General features: G+C 44.3%; 1 protein-coding gene across 1 annotated transcript in view; it reads left to right on the top strand.

Annotated features, from left to right (window-relative positions):
* The window catches only part of CLEC3A (C-type lectin domain family 3 member A), a 144408-nt gene extending 128654 nt beyond the window's left edge, over positions 1–15754 (top strand). Inside the window, exon 3 of the mRNA XM_069652878.1 lies at positions 14862–15754. Within this exon, the coding sequence (XP_069508979.1) occupies positions 14862–15253 (392 nt within the window). The 3' untranslated portion in view covers positions 15254–15754. The remainder of the gene's footprint in view (positions 1–14861) is intronic.
* The last annotated feature ends 1659 nt before the right edge of the window (positions 15755–17413 follow it).

The following is a 17413-nucleotide window of genomic DNA, read 5'->3' as shown; positions in this document are numbered from 1 at the left end:
CTATTGGGAGGGTAATACAAGCATGTTTTTTACCTCACCCCTTAAAATTCTTTTTCTTTGTTACACATAAATAATGTGAACCATGGAACACTTTAACAAAATGCAACCAACAAAAATTTCAACAATAAAAAATATAAAACACAAAGTTCACCCTTTTTTCGCTTACCCAACAATCCCCTAACCCCCCTTTACAACTTCTCCATTCATATCACCTGTGCCCCTCCTGGACCTACCTCCGCGACTGGAAACAACAACCACTGTTGACTATCGAGCCTACTCCTTATATGAGGCTCCTACTTTGTTTTCTTCTTTCCTTTAATACCTGCACTGGTTGGGACAGTGCAATACAGCACCGGCTTCTAACCCTTTTCAGAACTAAGTTCCCGTATCTCCTCTTTTCTTCAACTTATTTCTCCATACAAAAAGAAATGGCCAGGAAAGGAAAATGCAGCTTCTCATGTGCTCCTCTTACTCACTTATACTTCAACCATGCGTGTTCCTTTCCCCTTTTTATTGAATACCCCAACCATATATCCTTACTCCTCCCTTATTTGTTTTTCCCTTGCAATTAGTACTTATGTGCTCATGTTCTTCCACGAGCCTCCATGTGCGGTGTATCCAGACGAGGTTTCCCCATGGTGGGCCCTGCCCAGCTCTGGCGAGCAGTTGGGTATTCGCAAAGCAGGGACCCACAAAACCAACTCAGGAGCGTACCCTTTTTGTATAACTGTGCCAACCTTAGGTAGTGAAGGCCCTCCACAGGGAGCCCCGGATCTCATTGCAGGTACGGGAGTATCTCAAGGACTATTACGCATAAGGGGTCACCAAATGAAGGCTAGCACCTTAGCATGCACATGTCCTAATAGATAGAGTATGTACACACCCCACTAGGGAATGAGACCAGGAGAGTAATTGCAAGGAAACCAAAATGTATATAAGTAATTAGATGCAAGCAAAGAACTCTGCTGCCCGAGAGCGCTCTGCCAACAGTTTCACGGGCAGCACATTAAAAAGGCACCAAGCGTCATAAATGACATCATATATATGTTACAAACTAACAAATTTGGTTGGCTAGCCACATTTACTAATCCCCGCTCCATATGGGATGCCTGGATTTCATTGGCTGCTGTCTCTCCGTCAGTCACAGCGCACGTGGTCAGCTGGGTTCATCCTTGCAGGGTGAATGTCAGTCGAGGTTTCCAAAGATGACATAGAGCTATCTGGCTAAACTAAACAGCAGAAATTGACATGCGTGGAATAATGACTGGCATAAACCATAGCATCAAAAGGGGGCTGTTTGTAAGAAATAGGTACATTGTAACCCATGTTTTTATGGGAGCGTGGGACAGGGGTCTTTCTCTGGTGCCTTATCAGACGGTTCAATCTTTGATTTGTGGTCCCTGGGGCCTCACGATTTCAAACTCATGGGGGATAGATGTTAGTTCTAGATGAGAATATATGACCCTTCAGGATTAGGTAAATGGTGGGCACTTGAGGGTGGTCTGGGGGAAGGGTCTGGTGAGCAGATGCATTCAAAGTGAATTGAGGGCAAGAGGTCAGTGGACCAAGGCTTAGCAGGGAGGGGGTGGAAAGGGCATGAGTCGGTCTCGGTCAGCAGAGATGGATGGGGCTCTGGGTCTGGAGCAGGCCTTGGTCTCACATTCTGTGATGATCACATTCTGTCAGTGCTTGATACTTGCTAATGGCAACAATGAATGGCTGAGTTTCCGTGAGAACAAGATTCGTACAGAGCTGTCAAGGGGTGGAGGTGGCGGAGGCTGGCTGTGCGTGACACTGGGAGAGGGAAAGTGGATATTTCGACAGTGTGGCAGAGAGCCTAGAAAAAGATGGTGTTTGGAAGGGCACAAAATGGAGTTCAACCCACAAGCATTAGTTACACTTTTACAAACATATTTCCAAGATGGGTGATGCAAATCGGTACAGGAGGGTGGAGGTGTGTCACCCCTTTACTCACACAACATTTACCTGGTACGGGAATGGTGGAAGGGGGGCAGGATATACCAGATCTCCCCCAACACAGGTAAGGGGGAAGCTGGTTGGCTGGTGACCTCTTATTTGAGACATAATTAGCCTCATTATAATCGTATATACAAATCAGAAAGGCCAGGGCTTTGCACCCTTGCCATGTGGCAATTCCTTACACCTCTGCCATACAAGCATGATTCAAAGTAATCCCTATTTCATGATAACTCTAGTGGCCGGATAACAATGCTTACTTAAGGAATCATTTTGACTTACTCCTGGAAAGATTTGTAACTTACCAATGAGTAATGTATTACCAAAGAACAAAACGACTTAGTTGTAATTCACATAATCAATTACATTTTTTCAATGGGCATATATTTTGGTGTAAAATACACACAAGGTTACATTACCAAGGGGCACGCTCGTTAGTTTATGTAGCACAGCGTACCCCCTCTTGCTTTAAGTGTGTGTAGTTGATAGTGAGGTTGTGAAGTCAGAGTTTGTGATGTAATGAGTGAAATGGTGTGTGCCAACTGGTACCATTTGTAATGTTCTGCTAAGGATAAGTACAACAGGTAAATAGATCGTGGTGTACTGGTGGGTCATGCCATTATGCAGTTCTAAATTATGAATGTAAATAATCATTAAATGACTTATTATTCTTGGCTTCTTTCATCTCTTTACCTGGAAAAGGGCTCATCAATTGGCAATGAATTACTGTTTTGATACAGTGAGATTAACCTAGCAAAATCTTGCTAGGGGAAGCAGCGGCAACTAGACCCATAAACCCTCGGAGAGAAAGACCACCACCCAGATGAGAGAGCATATGCTGTCTGTAGTTGACCCCATCGGTAGTGTAGCCCAGGATTTGTGACCACACAGCAGGAGTTGCCAGGAATTCTGCATCAAAAGAGACATTACATGTGCTATGTCTGAGCATGCCCACACTGCTCCTAGCCCACTGTGATTGCAGGTATGATGAAGCATACAGTGTCTCATCTACAAGAACCCTGGGCACTATGCCTGTCTCTGAAGGGGTGGATCAGTGTGCCTATGGTGGTGTAGAGGTGTAGAGCTGCTGTTGATTCAGAGTGGGTAGAACCTTCGCCCTGCTCTGGTGCTGAGAAGCAAGTGATGACATCAGTGAATTCAGTAAATGGTAAACAAGATTTAAAAGAGAGCAGCAATGTTGTTGCTTCATTTAAGACTACACAGCAGGAGGATATGGTGCTCTGTAGGGAGCTGGTCAAATTCAATGTGCATGAACCAAAGTAAAAGGAAAGGTAGGTGGTTTTCATGGGAGGTACATGATACTGGGTTCCCCAATGCAGGAGATTGGCCACACAAGGCAGTGTACCCTCAGAACATTTTAAATATTTCTCTCCAGCCTGCAGGGACTGCTGGGAAGCAATAAACAGTACAGTGAGGGGTCAAGCACAATTCAGTCCAAGTGTTAGCTAGGGTGGAGAATGAAAAAGTTGTCGTGAGAGGTAGCTTACATGAGCACTGATTGGGTGGTGATAATCATATCCTCATGTACAGTTTGTAGTAGGTGTTAAGATAGGCTCAGACTTTCTTTAAGATTGATGGTGCAATTTATAATGTAAAGGTTAATGCCATGAACGGAAGTTATGTAAGTTAAGAAAATATTAAATACTTTTTACATAGAGTGTTCTGTTAGTGGTTCAATGTTATGTTGCATTTAGGTTAAGGAAATCATTTGTTGATCTATTTTTCCAATGTGAACATTTGGTAGAAATGTCTAGCCATTTTCAACAAGTGGACTTTTCTACTGTAATGTTCACAGCATTTTATGTCAATGTTCTGTTTTTAGTATTGCATTAGCAGGTGGATTATAAATACTGTGGAAGTCAAAATAGCTGGGAGGTGTGTGTGTGGTGTTTGTATGCTTGGCGATTGTTGTGGTAAAAAAGGTCTTGGCAACTGGGGAGGTTGGATGTGTTTTTGGTTATGGAGTGCCAATGTAAAATTGTTCTTGCATCTGGGAATGTTGCATGTGTGCTTGGACGTGTGTGTCTAAGCAAACCTGCTCTGGTAACTGGAAAGTGGGCCTGTTTGACAGAGGCTTGGGTATGTATGCTAGATCTTCTTTCTTCTGGATTAGTGTTACGTTCATGTGCGTGTGTTTCGGTGTTTTCTCTTGACCCTAGTTTGTTGGTCAGTTCAGGGTGGTTCTTGCATGGAACGCTGGGTGAAGCCACTAGATGTTACAGCAAGTTCTGGTGATTTTAGCGTGATCTTGGAAAGTAGATAATGCAGCCTACTTGTTATTTTTTATTTAATCTGAATAGTTTGAATTCAATATTTACACATAATCGGAACATCATACAAACATACATACATCTTCAACAATCCTCAATACATGACATGTTGTTGACCCTCGACTTCGACAAAATCATACATACATATTTAAGAATTATCCCTAACAAGAGCGTAACTTTAAAACACACAATATTTACCATACAACTTAAAATTCCACACAATAGCCCGCTATAAAATACTTAAAAGTCCATGTACACAGACTAACTCTTGACTCAAACTTCCAATACTGCCATAAAAATAGAGATTTTTTAAGTGTACCCAGATGATACGATAAAGTGCAATGTGTGCAGCTACTGAGTTCATATTGAGAGAGTAGTTCCAAAAATCCAGAGTTTTGATGTAATCAAGGTCGTGCACCAAATTTCCCAGAAGTACCACGTACAGGGAGCCCAATATCTGGCCTTCAGTGAACATATCTTTCACCGTCTCTTTCGTTTCCGGCAACTTACACACTCTACAAAACCTTGACTCACTCGGCAAATTCCATCAAGCCCCATGTGAGGGTTGCAAAGGCAGTTGGTTTATGCGCATTAAAAGATGCAGCCTAAGCACTGCTGTGTCCAGGCACAATAGGATGTATGTATGAGGTTTCCGATAAACATGTACAACAGTGGCCACGGGAGTATAACTATGTAGTTTGGCCAAATGGTCATAATTACAGACCCACTCCCATCTATCGATCCTTCTCGCGAAGGCTTCCTTCACCACATCAGAGCCCTTTCCCCGATCAAAGTCAGGACACTACTTGAGGAACTCAAATTATTTGTTATTCAATTGTGTGAAGGGTGCTCTCTTACAGGCAATTGACCCTGTCAGTGCTAACACAGGACATCAGAGCGCCAGGACAGCCTTCATAAAAAGCTCACCTCACCTCTTCAGGGCCATGGATTTTAAAGAAACAAGTCCTAATTCGAGTCACAGATATTCCATGGGAGTGGATTGGGGAAGTCCTAAAATGCTTCACCAAAAGAATCCCTCAATTATTTTAAGCCAATTTAAATCCCTGCATGTCAAGGCTTCTAGGCCATAGAGGATCAGGGGGCAAAACCATTGTTTATATAACACCAGGATTCATCCCAATAAGTACCCCACATGTTGTCCCGTGAATTTACATACCAATAATGTTATCTGCCTAGATTTCCTGGTCTTAGATTCCCTTATGATCTCATATTGTGAATGATTTGTTATGTAATTGTAATTGGTTATTTATGACGCGCTTGATACCCAGAGGTTTCCAAGCGTGGACCCGGGGATCGAACCTGTGTTGCTCTGCATCGTCTTGCTTTTAAGATGAGCACGTTGGTCCTGAGGTATCCAACTGAGACTATGTCCAGCCCTAGATACTTATTGGATGTATTCAATCCATCCCAGTAATGGTTTAAAGGCTGGTTTGTTAACTTTTTTTGAGGAGATCAGCATAACCTTTGTCTTTCCCAGGTTAACGGATAATACACTCCGCATACCTTCCTAATTCATTCAGCTGCTCCTTTATACCAGAGAAAGTCTGCTCAAAGATGCCCAGGTGGTCTGCATACAGCATCACGTTGACTGGAATGGAGCCTATTTTCGGAGGGCATTTAGCTTTAAGTGCCAGCAGCTCTATTAAGTCTGCTATATACAGGTTAAACAACAGGGGAACAACTATACACCCCTTGCCAGACACATTTGTTAATGTCCATATGGTCAAATAGCATCCCATTTGTACCCAATCATATTCTTACAGTGGATTGGAAATGTGGAGCTATCAAAATGTGTAGCAACCAACGGGGGCACCCATCTTCCTCAGCTTGTCCCAAAACATATTTCGGTTTAACATGTCAAATGCAGCTCGGAAATTGACTTACATAATGTACAGCGCCGGATTTTCTGTGCATTTTGCTTGATTGATCAAGGTATTCAATAGTCTAATATTGATATGATATCATATGATATGGCATTTATAACACGCCTGTACACAAGTGTTTCTATGTGCGACAAGACAAGGAGGGGGAACAATAGGCCGGACAAAACAACTATCTTCCTAGGCCTTCCTTATGTCATTCGATCGTGCAAGTGCAGCGAAGTGGAAGGGGAGAAGTGCTGGTAACTTAATAAATGCTGCAAGCAAGTGGCTCATAAGTGCAGAGAGAAGGGACTGTAGGGTTGCAGATATAGACCATAAGTGCTGGGAGAGTCTGGATGCAGTTCAAGGGCAAATAGACATGCAGGTGCCTGGGCCCAAGTTCAGAGGGTAGGCAGGTGACCAGTGCGTGGACCAACTGGGACATCAGCAGGGGAGAGAAAGAGAGAAAGTAGAAGTGAAAAGGAAGGTCTTGAGTTGCTTCCGGAACTAGAGGGGTTTGGTTCAAGTTTGAGAGAGGCAGTGAGGCTGTTCCAGAGGGAGGCCCAAGCTGAGGGGAGAGATCTGCCTACAACTCTCTGCTTGGAAAAGCGTTTGACCCTAAGAGAGTTGGAAGTGGATGAGCGGAGAGAGTTGGAAGTGGATTAGCGGAGAGATTGTGTGTAGTATTAGACCCTGCATGGAAACCAGTCTGGAAAGGGTGCAATATGCAATGTTTTTCAGCCCATGTTTGGAAGTGGTCTAGCACACATAATGCAAACACCTTCCCTGTAAAATCCAGGAGTGATGCTAAGAGGTCCCCTTGTTTATAAACAGGGATTAATAAGGCTGACTACCAAGACACAGGAATTGTATGTTTTTCACAAACATTAGTAAATAACATGCACAATGGTCTTGCCCAGCCAGCCAGGTGGCCCTTCAATACTGCTGCCAACAAACCATTGGGACCTGGGGCTCTAGAATTATTTTAATTCTTGATTCTCAGGCGCAAGCCTTCCACACTGAACTGCAGAGGCCAATCCTTGCCGACATATGGATCCATGTCGGGTGAGTTAGGATTTTTAAAAATGTTATGCCCAACGTTCCCTTTCCATACTGGTTCTGCAATGGCGTTCATTGTTTTATTATCACTGGGCCCCCGTGGCAATGTAAGAACTTTCCACATAGTGTGTGGGCACTGGCTCCTTATCGCGTCCACCAATGTCTGCCAATTATTTGTCAACCCCATGGCCTTCCTTCTTCTAACCAATCTGAGTAACAGTTCCTGGCCTTTCTTATATCCATGGTATTGCTAACATGGTCAACCCCAACCTTTTTATTTCATTGGATTTCCTGACAGAGTGCACACGTTTTGTCTCCTATATTTCGGGGTCCCAACCGCCGGCCCGCTGTCCAACCACCATTGCGAGTGTCGAGGCGAATCTTGGTCCAGCGCAGAAGCACCACGAACTCATACCTCCCCTTGACGGTCTTGGTGCCTGGAACATAGTTTACAGAGGCCTCCGTGAACACCATGGGGAAAGAGGATTAGGGTCCACGGATTGGATAAGAAGAGGGTTGTAGGAACACCGGAAAGAGGGTTAGGCTGAAGTTATGGATTGGTAGGGGAACTCTGGGTAAACATTCTCCTTGGCTCTTGTCTCCACAGCTGGCGTTGTGCTGGTAAGGCGAGATTCCCTTCAGGCCCTTTTACACTCATACATACACACGCATTCACACATTACACCAGAGGTCTTGCCACTCAGTTGAATCTGCAATGAGTTATTCCCCAAGGTGTGTTATTCTGCAATGGGGCACATGCAATGGGTGCTTGATCCCTTGATACTGATTCAGGAATCAGCACCTACACATGAGCCCCAATGTGAGGCAACCGATTGAACACCTGCAACAGCGCCTATTTTGTCCACTTTGAATTCGAACTGACAGCGCTGGTTCCCCAGTGAACATGAATTGCATATACACAGTACTACACACTGAACAGTGCTGGTTCACCAGCTAACCATGAACTGCACATACAATTCAGTGCACCTAACTTAGCAGAGCTGGTTCACCAGCTAACCATTGACTGCTGTGCTACACAGCATGGTATTCGTACATATACACAATGTGCATCAAGAGAAAGAAAACCAGCACTTAGCTTAGGCCATTTTCTGAGGGTCCTGTGATCTGTCCCTGTCACCTGCGGTCTCCTGGGGCCTGCGAGCCGCGTCTGCCAAAGGAGAAACAATCAGTACGCATTCTGCCGCTTGGCGCGTGACCATTCAGAGAGCTAAATACGTTTCCCAATAACGTTTCAGCTTCTCTGCATGCAGTTAATGTTTCTGCTTATCCATGGTGTCAGCCGGGTTCCCTCATGTGTCTTGTGTTCCGGTGCTGTCTCTGTGATCGGGTTGCCCTCCTGTGCCTTATCCCCACACTACAGGCATGCGGTCAGTAAGTGTTAAACATGCTCTCCATTTGTGCAATGAAAGCGCCGGAGAAAGACACTTATTTTTAAGGTCTGCAGTGCCTGAAGAATCTACTTCTGCCGAGGGCTGGCCCGCAGTGAGTTCTGCCAGACCGGAGTTCCCTGGAATACGTCCGTTCGGAGGAAGGAAAAAAAAGCACAAACAAGTGTTCTGTGTCCGCGCATGTGCACAAGTTGGGCCGTTGGCCTGGGCGTTACCCAGCAAGTTTACAGGTTCTGTCTGCCTGTTTTGTCACATGTAGAAAGTGCTGGGGCTGCTGGGGCTTGTAGTCTTGTTCTCCCTGCAGCCTGGATGTGGATTCCTGGTGTCTTTTGCCAGCAGATGCCATCCTGCCCCACCTGATACATCTGCAGGAGGGACAAAGGCGGCATCTGCTGAATGAATAGGCCCCCACTACAGTGCTTGCAACAGTTTGTTTTCTTGTGTTGTGATTTTGCTCTACGATAGCGGGACACTTAGCATGCATTTGCCCTACCCTATGGGCCATGGAATAGAGCCATGCTTTGTGCTCATCCCCAGAGTAATGTACCAAAGTATCCAACTGACCAGTTAACAAATTGTTGTACATGCCTTGTTTATATTTCCCTGGTACCAGCTTAGTCGTCTACCCGCGTGGTTTACATTTATGCCACCACCCCCATATCCCTTACCTTTCCTGTCCAATTTCAAATGCAAACTCAATTGGGCATGATCACTGGCACTACTTGGGCAGACATACAAATCACTCTCCCGCAACTGATTATTCCCGCACAAATAGTGCAGGGATGCCCATTTACAGCCCACCTGCCACGTGGGCTTACTCGAGATGTCACCCTGGGTCCTCCCATTTCGGATGGTAAGCTCCCATTCATCAAGCAATCTTAGCCATTGGCGGCCCCTGAAGTTTGACTCTTTCAGAACCAAACTGTTCTTAGCCAATAAGTCCGGATGTGTCGCCAGCGACAATGTCTCACCACATCGTGCATTGACATTACCTCCCAATAGGATCATGTCACTTTCTGCGGCGCAACCCCACAATGTGACAGTCTGGTCTATTAGATCAAATATTTCTTCTGTCTTTGCTCCACCTGGAGGGTCACAAAGATTCACCAACAATAACCATTTTGTCACACCACCAAATACCCCAGATACTTCCACCGTCAAAACAGTATTGGAGGCTTTGATCTGTGTAACCAGGCCAGACGTAAGGTTATGCCTGACTCCAATCATTACACCCCCGAACGGACGGCCTTTGGGCCCTTTTTAGCATATTGCTGGTAAAATGAAAACCCATCCAGGTAAAAACGGCGCCACCAACCAGGTTTCCTGTACATAAATATGTGATGTTGAAGCAACCAGTTTACAGAAGTACCCTTTTCCACAAAATGAGTATGCCCCCTGGTATTCCAAGAGGCCACCGTGTAGGTTCATCCCTCATAAGAGTGCACCCCTGGGATTAGGCTATTGAGCCAATTCCAGTCCTTCATGTTGTCAATGCTGTTTGCTGGCTTTTTCCTCTTTGGATCAGTAGGGGCCACCACAACCACCTTGTTGATTGACACCTTACAGAGGCTGCAGCAACTTGTAGTCGCCCTTAGCTCCGGCTCCCTATTGAGATCGTAGCCCACATGCGCCAAGGAATCCCTCTGGACATGTATCAGGGATGCCGTGGTGGGAAAGAAGCATTGGATCCTGGCCAATTTTCAACCATCCCTCACCAATGTCTCAACAAAGTCAAAGTCAGAGGAATTCAGGATCCACAATGCTGGTATTTTTGCAAATAGTTTTAACATTGAGGAGCGGTTTAATGCCGCTACTGTATTCCCTCCCACCAATGGACCAATCATAAAGGTATCTACTGGCAGCTTACATGCTTTTTAATGGGCACCTTCTCCTCACTGACAATGTTTTTAGGAGTACCGGATATTTTTGTGTGGGTGTGATTTACCCTGAGTGCAGGGGTGGCACCCTCGTCGCTCCCACACTTGGACTGGCTACTCATATAGGCTTCTGGAGTTGCATCATGCGGCACGTTAGGTGGATTGTCCCTCCAAAAAAACAACTAGTTAGTGTTCCTGAAGATAGTTGTTGATGTTTTGTGAAGTGTATTTCTCTTTTCTTGACTTTCTTGGACTTTTGAATTGGGGGACCCTCATTTATGATGGTAGAGTGCAGTGGTTGGATTAAATCTACTTGCAGCGCTAAATCAGTTTCTTTGGAGCTCCCAAATTCACCAAAAGCCTACGCTGTCGCAGGCATCTCTCCTTGCGGGTCGGATAGCTTTAAGGAGAAGAAAGAGAGGCCACCGTGCAATCCGCTTTCGTGACTGCAACCTGAGTAAAAATAATCATGATATAGTTGCATGCGGCCTGATGCTTTTCGTTAGTATAAAGTAAAGGAGGGACTTCACACACATTCAACTGCCCATATTTTTAATTCCACAAACTAATCAACAGTCCAATTTCAGTTCCCTGCTTGAGTAGATCCTCGTTTTATACGGCCACAAAGCTTTAGCAGAATTTTTATTGTGAAGTGAAAAACATTGGGCCTCATTACGAGTCCGGTGGTAACCACGGCGGTAAAACCGCCTCCTTACTGCCGGACTTGTATTACCATTCTGCCTCCATGACTCCTGGAAATACCAGGGCATTAAGACCCTGGTGTCCTGGGAATCCCGGAGGCGGAATGGTGTAAATCCCCATTCCCATTAAGTCCCATAGGACTCAATGGGAATGGGGAAGCGGAAACACCGGTACCATCTCGTGATGTATTTGAGCTATTGTTATCCAAATTACCTATATTTTCACCTATGGCCTGCTCGGCTGTTGAATGGTTGGCAGTAGCAGGTGGTAACAGAGTTGCCGGCCGCAAAACAGAGTGATAGATAACCTCTGTAGGAGTACACTTTGCCTATGAGTCAGGTCATTTAGTGTGGGTTCCAAATTCACTCCCTCATTAGCTAATACAGCAGTATTGACCTTATTGCACATGGAGTAACACAATTCTAAAAGCGAGTTATTATCAATGTTAACCAGCGACGACTCCTGTTCGTGGGGAGTGGGTTGGATTTTGGCTACCCCCTTCGCTGCGGTCTCCACATGCACAACCGCTGCTGTCATCAACCTTTGCAGTGAAATTATACCTGCTTGAAAGTACCTTGTAATTTCTCCATTGTCAGTGATGGCTGGAAGAGGACACGTTGCAGATGTTTCCATAGAAATTGCCTTATCCACCTTGGAGCTAATTAAGTCCATATCCAGATGGGAACGCCCTTTGTAGCAGTTAGATTTCCATTTCAACAAATTGTAGCTTTGGGGCTTACTAGTGGGTTTGCCTGGCATACTTCACAGGAACTCCCAGACAGCCAGATGTATACTGCCCATGGCCGAGATGAGGTTGAGAAGGACAAGTACCAGCCAGAAAGGCTTACCTTAGCAGAAGTAGTAGAAAGCTGAAATGAGTGGCCCGCTGGCCCCCGACCCCCGACGGACCATGACAGACCACTCTTGCTCCCATTCAGCTCTCCACACAGCGCTTCGCGCAGCATGCAGGTTTAAAGTTCTGTCCTGGGAAGAAGAACTCCTCCTCCAAACAGTAGTCAGTGAAGATAGACTGCAGCATTGACAGACCATTCCTACTCCCACTTAGCTCTCTGTGCAGCGCTTTGTGCTGCTAGCCGGTTTAAAGCTCTGTCCTGGGAAAAAGAACTCTGCCTCCATACAGTAGTCAGTGAAGATAGACCACTCTTACTCCCACTCAGCTCTCTGCGCTGGATCGTGGTGTGCAGAGTGTGTGGGTTTCTGGTGTGTGCCTGTGTCAGTGGGGTGGTCCTTGATGGTTTTCCTCAATGAATATCAGGACAAGTCTACTAATGGTTGGCTCAAGTCCCTGCTGGTTAAAAGTGATTATTGGCTGATGTTTTCTCAGTTTGGCCTGGTCTTGTTCTTTGTGTGTTCTAAACCTTCCCATCTAAGTGGTTAGTACAGTCAGTTATTCTTCTTACAACAAGCCAGGTGGAGGTATCTCCTATTTTCATTTGCTTCTGCTCGTTGTAGTGGTGGAAGCTTGAGTGTTTGGTCAGCTTTTCTGAAGGCCTGAACTTTCCTTTGTAATTTGGTAGTATCGGCCTCTTCTTCTATTGTGAATTATCTGTTATGGCTCCATGTAAGAATTTTGTAAAGATGGTGCTCTCTCTCCGAACAGTCCAGGTAGATTGATGTTACTCATATATTGCATGTCATTGGTGGCTGCAACGTGGAAGGCTGAAATCTTTGTTGTCTTTTCTGTAGGTGAGAGTTTTCTCTATGTGTGCTGTTGGTTTTATTGAGAATCTTCTGTAGTCCCTTGTGATGTGTCTGTGTTATGTGGAAGAAGAGAGGTGTGTAGAATGGACCTCTCCCAATTGCTGGCTGTGTGTGTATATGCTAGTAAGGGTGTTAGGTCAGAATGTTTAACTCCATGGTTGAATAGTGTGTATATAATGTTCCCTGATTGTATGTTCTGCCCAGAACGGTTAAACACTTATCTGGCTTGTGGAGCACCAGTGGGTCCTGTCTTTATGTAATTACAACTTCTCAATGTAAATAACTGAACAATGAACTTATCTTCAATCTGAGCTTCCTTCGCCTGCTTCCCTGGTAACGAGCACTCCAGTTTATTATAAATTAGGAGGTTTACGATTAAAGAGCCAGTGAGATTGTTCATAGGCACCACTTCCTCCTGGCCACCCTGCCACTATGCAGGCAGGTAACTGACCAGGTATTCATCGGCAAGCATGATTCACAATTGATTCGTGGCATGTCAAATTTGCCATTCCAAGATCAAATTGACTTGAAAAGCTTTGGCACACAAACGTGTTACACCTGAATATTACAGGGGCAAGTGTTGGATTGGAAATGTGAAAGTACATGATAGTTTCCTAAATTCTGTGCGCTTTGTGAAGTAAAAGGCAGATGTAGCTGAAATATATCTTCGAGTGAAAGGACAACAGTTTTTGTATTAATCTTGTACTGTCTACGTCACTGTAGAGCAGGCCTCTGCCCGTCTTCTCTCTCCATGGCACATTCTTGTAATGTAACTTCCCAGCATATAGTGAAGTAACAAAGAATGAACTCACTCCCCATAATGCCATTTTCTGTAATGTATCTCCTAGTGATGTCGATGCATATACAAATTAGCGATCCACCTGCACTCTTTTGCTGCACATGGCCTCACATGGCCTCACAATGAATCACACTGGCATTGCTGGAGTTGAGACGGATTTCCTTGGATTCACATTCCTGAGAGCATTGGCCCTGTGGATTCCTGAATCTGGGGCAAGCAAACTATTTGACTGAGATGTTGTAAATCTCTGCACCTGTTCCCCAGTCCTCGATTAAACTCTGAACTTTTAAGATATGTGCTCCTGTTAGTAATTCTTCACATTTAAGCATATTAACATTAGATTGCTGTAGACACAGCAGTCTGTGGGTAATTGGGAGTGGCATGTTCTCTAAGAAGTGCAAATGTTGGCAGATTAGGAAGGGAAGAGAGGATCATGTTGAATCCTATGGTGAGCAATGGCTACAAGCCATTGATCATGTCATGCATTTTCTTTCACTTTGTTTCTTTCCATTTTGACAGTGCAGTTAGTTCTTAGACCCACATTACTTTGTATGCTGGCAAAAGTAGGCTACCATTCAGGAAGGGGAAAATAAAGCTACATATATACCTTTTTTGTGCAATATATTGCTATACACATTTATATATTCTCAGGCTGGTTTGTTATTTTTTAAGGTCATCTTTCATGTCATCTGTGTAAAATGGAGGGTTATTCTAGCTGTGTATTATTTCCAATTGTTTTAAGGATATTACTTGCCTACCGTGACTCTACCCCACCCTGACCCATCACTGCAGATTGTCCACAACCCCCTGCATCGAGGTGGAATCGCCTAAGATTTTGTTTCCATATCCAGCACTGAGTGTTGGCTCGGCCCCTACACTTCACATGGACGTTTCCTCACACATTCTGCTTGACTAACATTTGGTTGAGGACGTTGCCATATTTTTGAACAGTTCATTTCAAAGAATGTCCATTTCACTTTTGTATACAAATTGTTAAGCCTGTTGATTACGCCCCCCTTCCCCCACACCCCTACTAGCCATTGCAAACATTTCGAGCGCAAAAAAAGCAGACTATTATCAAAAAGTAAATGATTTGGCTTGTTTTTTAATGTGTCAATCCTATGTGTCTTTGTTTTTCACAGTCTGCCTTCGTGGCACAAAGGTTCATAAAAGGTGCTACCTGGCGTTTGATGGCCCAAAGCATTTCCATGAAGCGAATGAGGACTGCATCGCAAAAGGAGGCACCCTGGCCACCCCCAGGAGCAGTGACGAGAACAACGCTGTGCGCGACTATGGCAAGAAGAGCCTCCCGGGGGAAACCGAGATCTGGCTGGGCATCAATGACATGGTCACCGAGGGGAAGTTTGTGGACGTCAATGGCATTGCCATCAATTACTTCAACTGGAATAAAGCCCAGCCGAATGGAGGCAAGCGCGAGAACTGCGCTCTGCTTAACCAGTCTGCCCAGGGCAGATGGCAGGATGAAGTCTGCCGCAGTTTGAAAAAATACATTTGCGAATTCATCATTCCATAAATAATGCACCGGCGGGCCAGGTCTTCTGTCGCCAGAGTGATGTGCGCAATTTATTTCATGTCCCATTGTCTCACATTTTTCCGACACGACATTTTACACAAGCGCCGTTTTGTTTAATATGGACATTTAAATGTTGGCCGCAATTGTAGCTTTCTTCAAGCTCTTGTCAAAATTTGAAATATGGTTTCCTGAAGAAAAATGTTATAGGTTCCTGACAAACTATCAGTATCTTATGTCTAGATATTTGACAACCATCTCGTTTAAATTTAAACTATTGGCGCAGTTCTTTTTTTCTCAACAAGATGATTTGCTAGTTCATTGCATAAACAGTGCAAATATTAATACTTTTTACCAGAAACAAATTAGGAGCATTTCATGTTTTATTGATTACATAGGGTCATGTTTCATATTTTATTATGTCAACAAATAACACAATTGGCTTTTTCTTTTGTTTATGCAACTTCGAAATCAATTTATTATAATTAAAAAAACGATCTAGTTTTTGGGAACATTATTACCAAACGTTTTCACGAAAATAATACATGTTTACTGAAAGGTGTAAATTGTGGAATGCTGTGCTGGGACCATCACTTGGGTATGTTTATGTCTAAACGTTACCATTGTTAAGCATACACAAAGACTTCAAGAGTCTGTCTTTATAAGTCACAGAATGTATCGTTTCAGTCCTCCCCAACTTTACTCCACACTCCAGGACACTTACTCTAGGCGTGTTATGTTGGGCCTCATTTAATAAAGCCACTGTGGAAAGCTGTATAATGCAAGGCACCCAAATCTGCCCTGCATTATGAATCGGAGCTCAACAATTCCACAGTAGAATAAAAATGGCTGTCAGTATATCTGGCAGTTAAAAATCGGTTTTATTAAAGTAGGCACCTAGAAATATGCAAGGGCAGGTATCAGGAATGGGAGTGTCGCTGTGAGGGGTTCCAAGTGACAAATATATAGCAGCAGCAAACCTGAAAAGGGATTGATGTTACCTGCAACCTAGAGGCGAAAAACAACCTCTTATTACTAAGGAGCATACCCTTACATAGCCTTATAGACAAAAAGGGAGTGGTCATTATTGCGGGATAATGACCACCACCACGTTATGGCCCAGGACAGAGCTAAGGGACAAAGGTTGGGGAATGGTTATTATCCCCTGCGTAATTATTACGCCACCATCGGCCTATAAGGCTCTTAGTACATAGTGGTACTAGCAAATAATGTTTTGGCGTTTTGGTGGTGAAGTAAAACATTTTAGTTTAATAATGAAAAAGTAAATCGACAAGCTCAGTACATTAAATGTGCTTTTATTTTGTAGCATTTAAATAATAAGGTTGTATTCATACGTTAAGCATTTCAGTTGCAAACTTGGTTAAACTGGAGAGGGTTTAACATGAGCATCGATTAGAGGTCATTCAAAAGTAAAGAGTTGCTTTATTAGAAAGTGAAAGCCTTTCTACATGTGTTAGCTTACTTTTTGGTGTGTTTACAGGATGTTGCAGTGGAAAAACAGGCCCTCCGAGAGAGGAATCGTCTTGTTGAAAGACATCTTTACCTGTACATTTCATTATTGTTTCCCTGTCTGCTTTTGAAGTCATAATGTTCTGAAATGCAGTCAGGATTGTAGTGGGAACCAAAAGAGGCCATGGATTATTTTATATTTTAAAGTCGCTGTGATGCTGGAAATGCATTGGAGGGACAGGGCCTCCCTGTCCTTGTCATGTAGTCCTTTTTCATTGTGTTCTGTGTTGTTTTCTGCACAGGAGTCCATGTGGGACTCCAGGCAGTGCAGCTCTTCCTGTTTTTGGTTTGGTGTACAGACCCATGGGATACCCTTATGGCACCCGTGGGTGGGGGCACAACCCTGTGCCACTAGTGTATGTTTTTGGGTACCTGTGGGTGGCCTGCAGAGCAGGGTATGGGCTAGTGACAGCTCCATGCTGAATTCACAGGTGCTCTGAGTATCCTCCATTTTGGAATACCCAGGCCCTGCCATTGGACTCATTTGATTCCTGATTGGAAACAAGATGGCCCTGTGGCCACTTGCTTTCTATTGCCTGTTACGTTGTTTTCCCAAAGTCCTAGGAAGCCCTGACTCTGTCCCTTCCCCCTGACTGACTGTTGGGTGGAAGTTCCATATATGGTGTTGTTATG

Source organism: Ambystoma mexicanum, chromosome 1p (assembly GCF_040938575.1).
Source record: "Ambystoma mexicanum isolate Mex_15411 chromosome 1p, UKY_AmexF1_1, whole genome shotgun sequence".
Classification (NCBI taxonomy): Eukaryota; Metazoa; Chordata; class Amphibia; order Caudata; family Ambystomatidae; genus Ambystoma; species Ambystoma mexicanum.
This window is presented reverse-complemented; position numbering and strand designations above follow the sequence as displayed.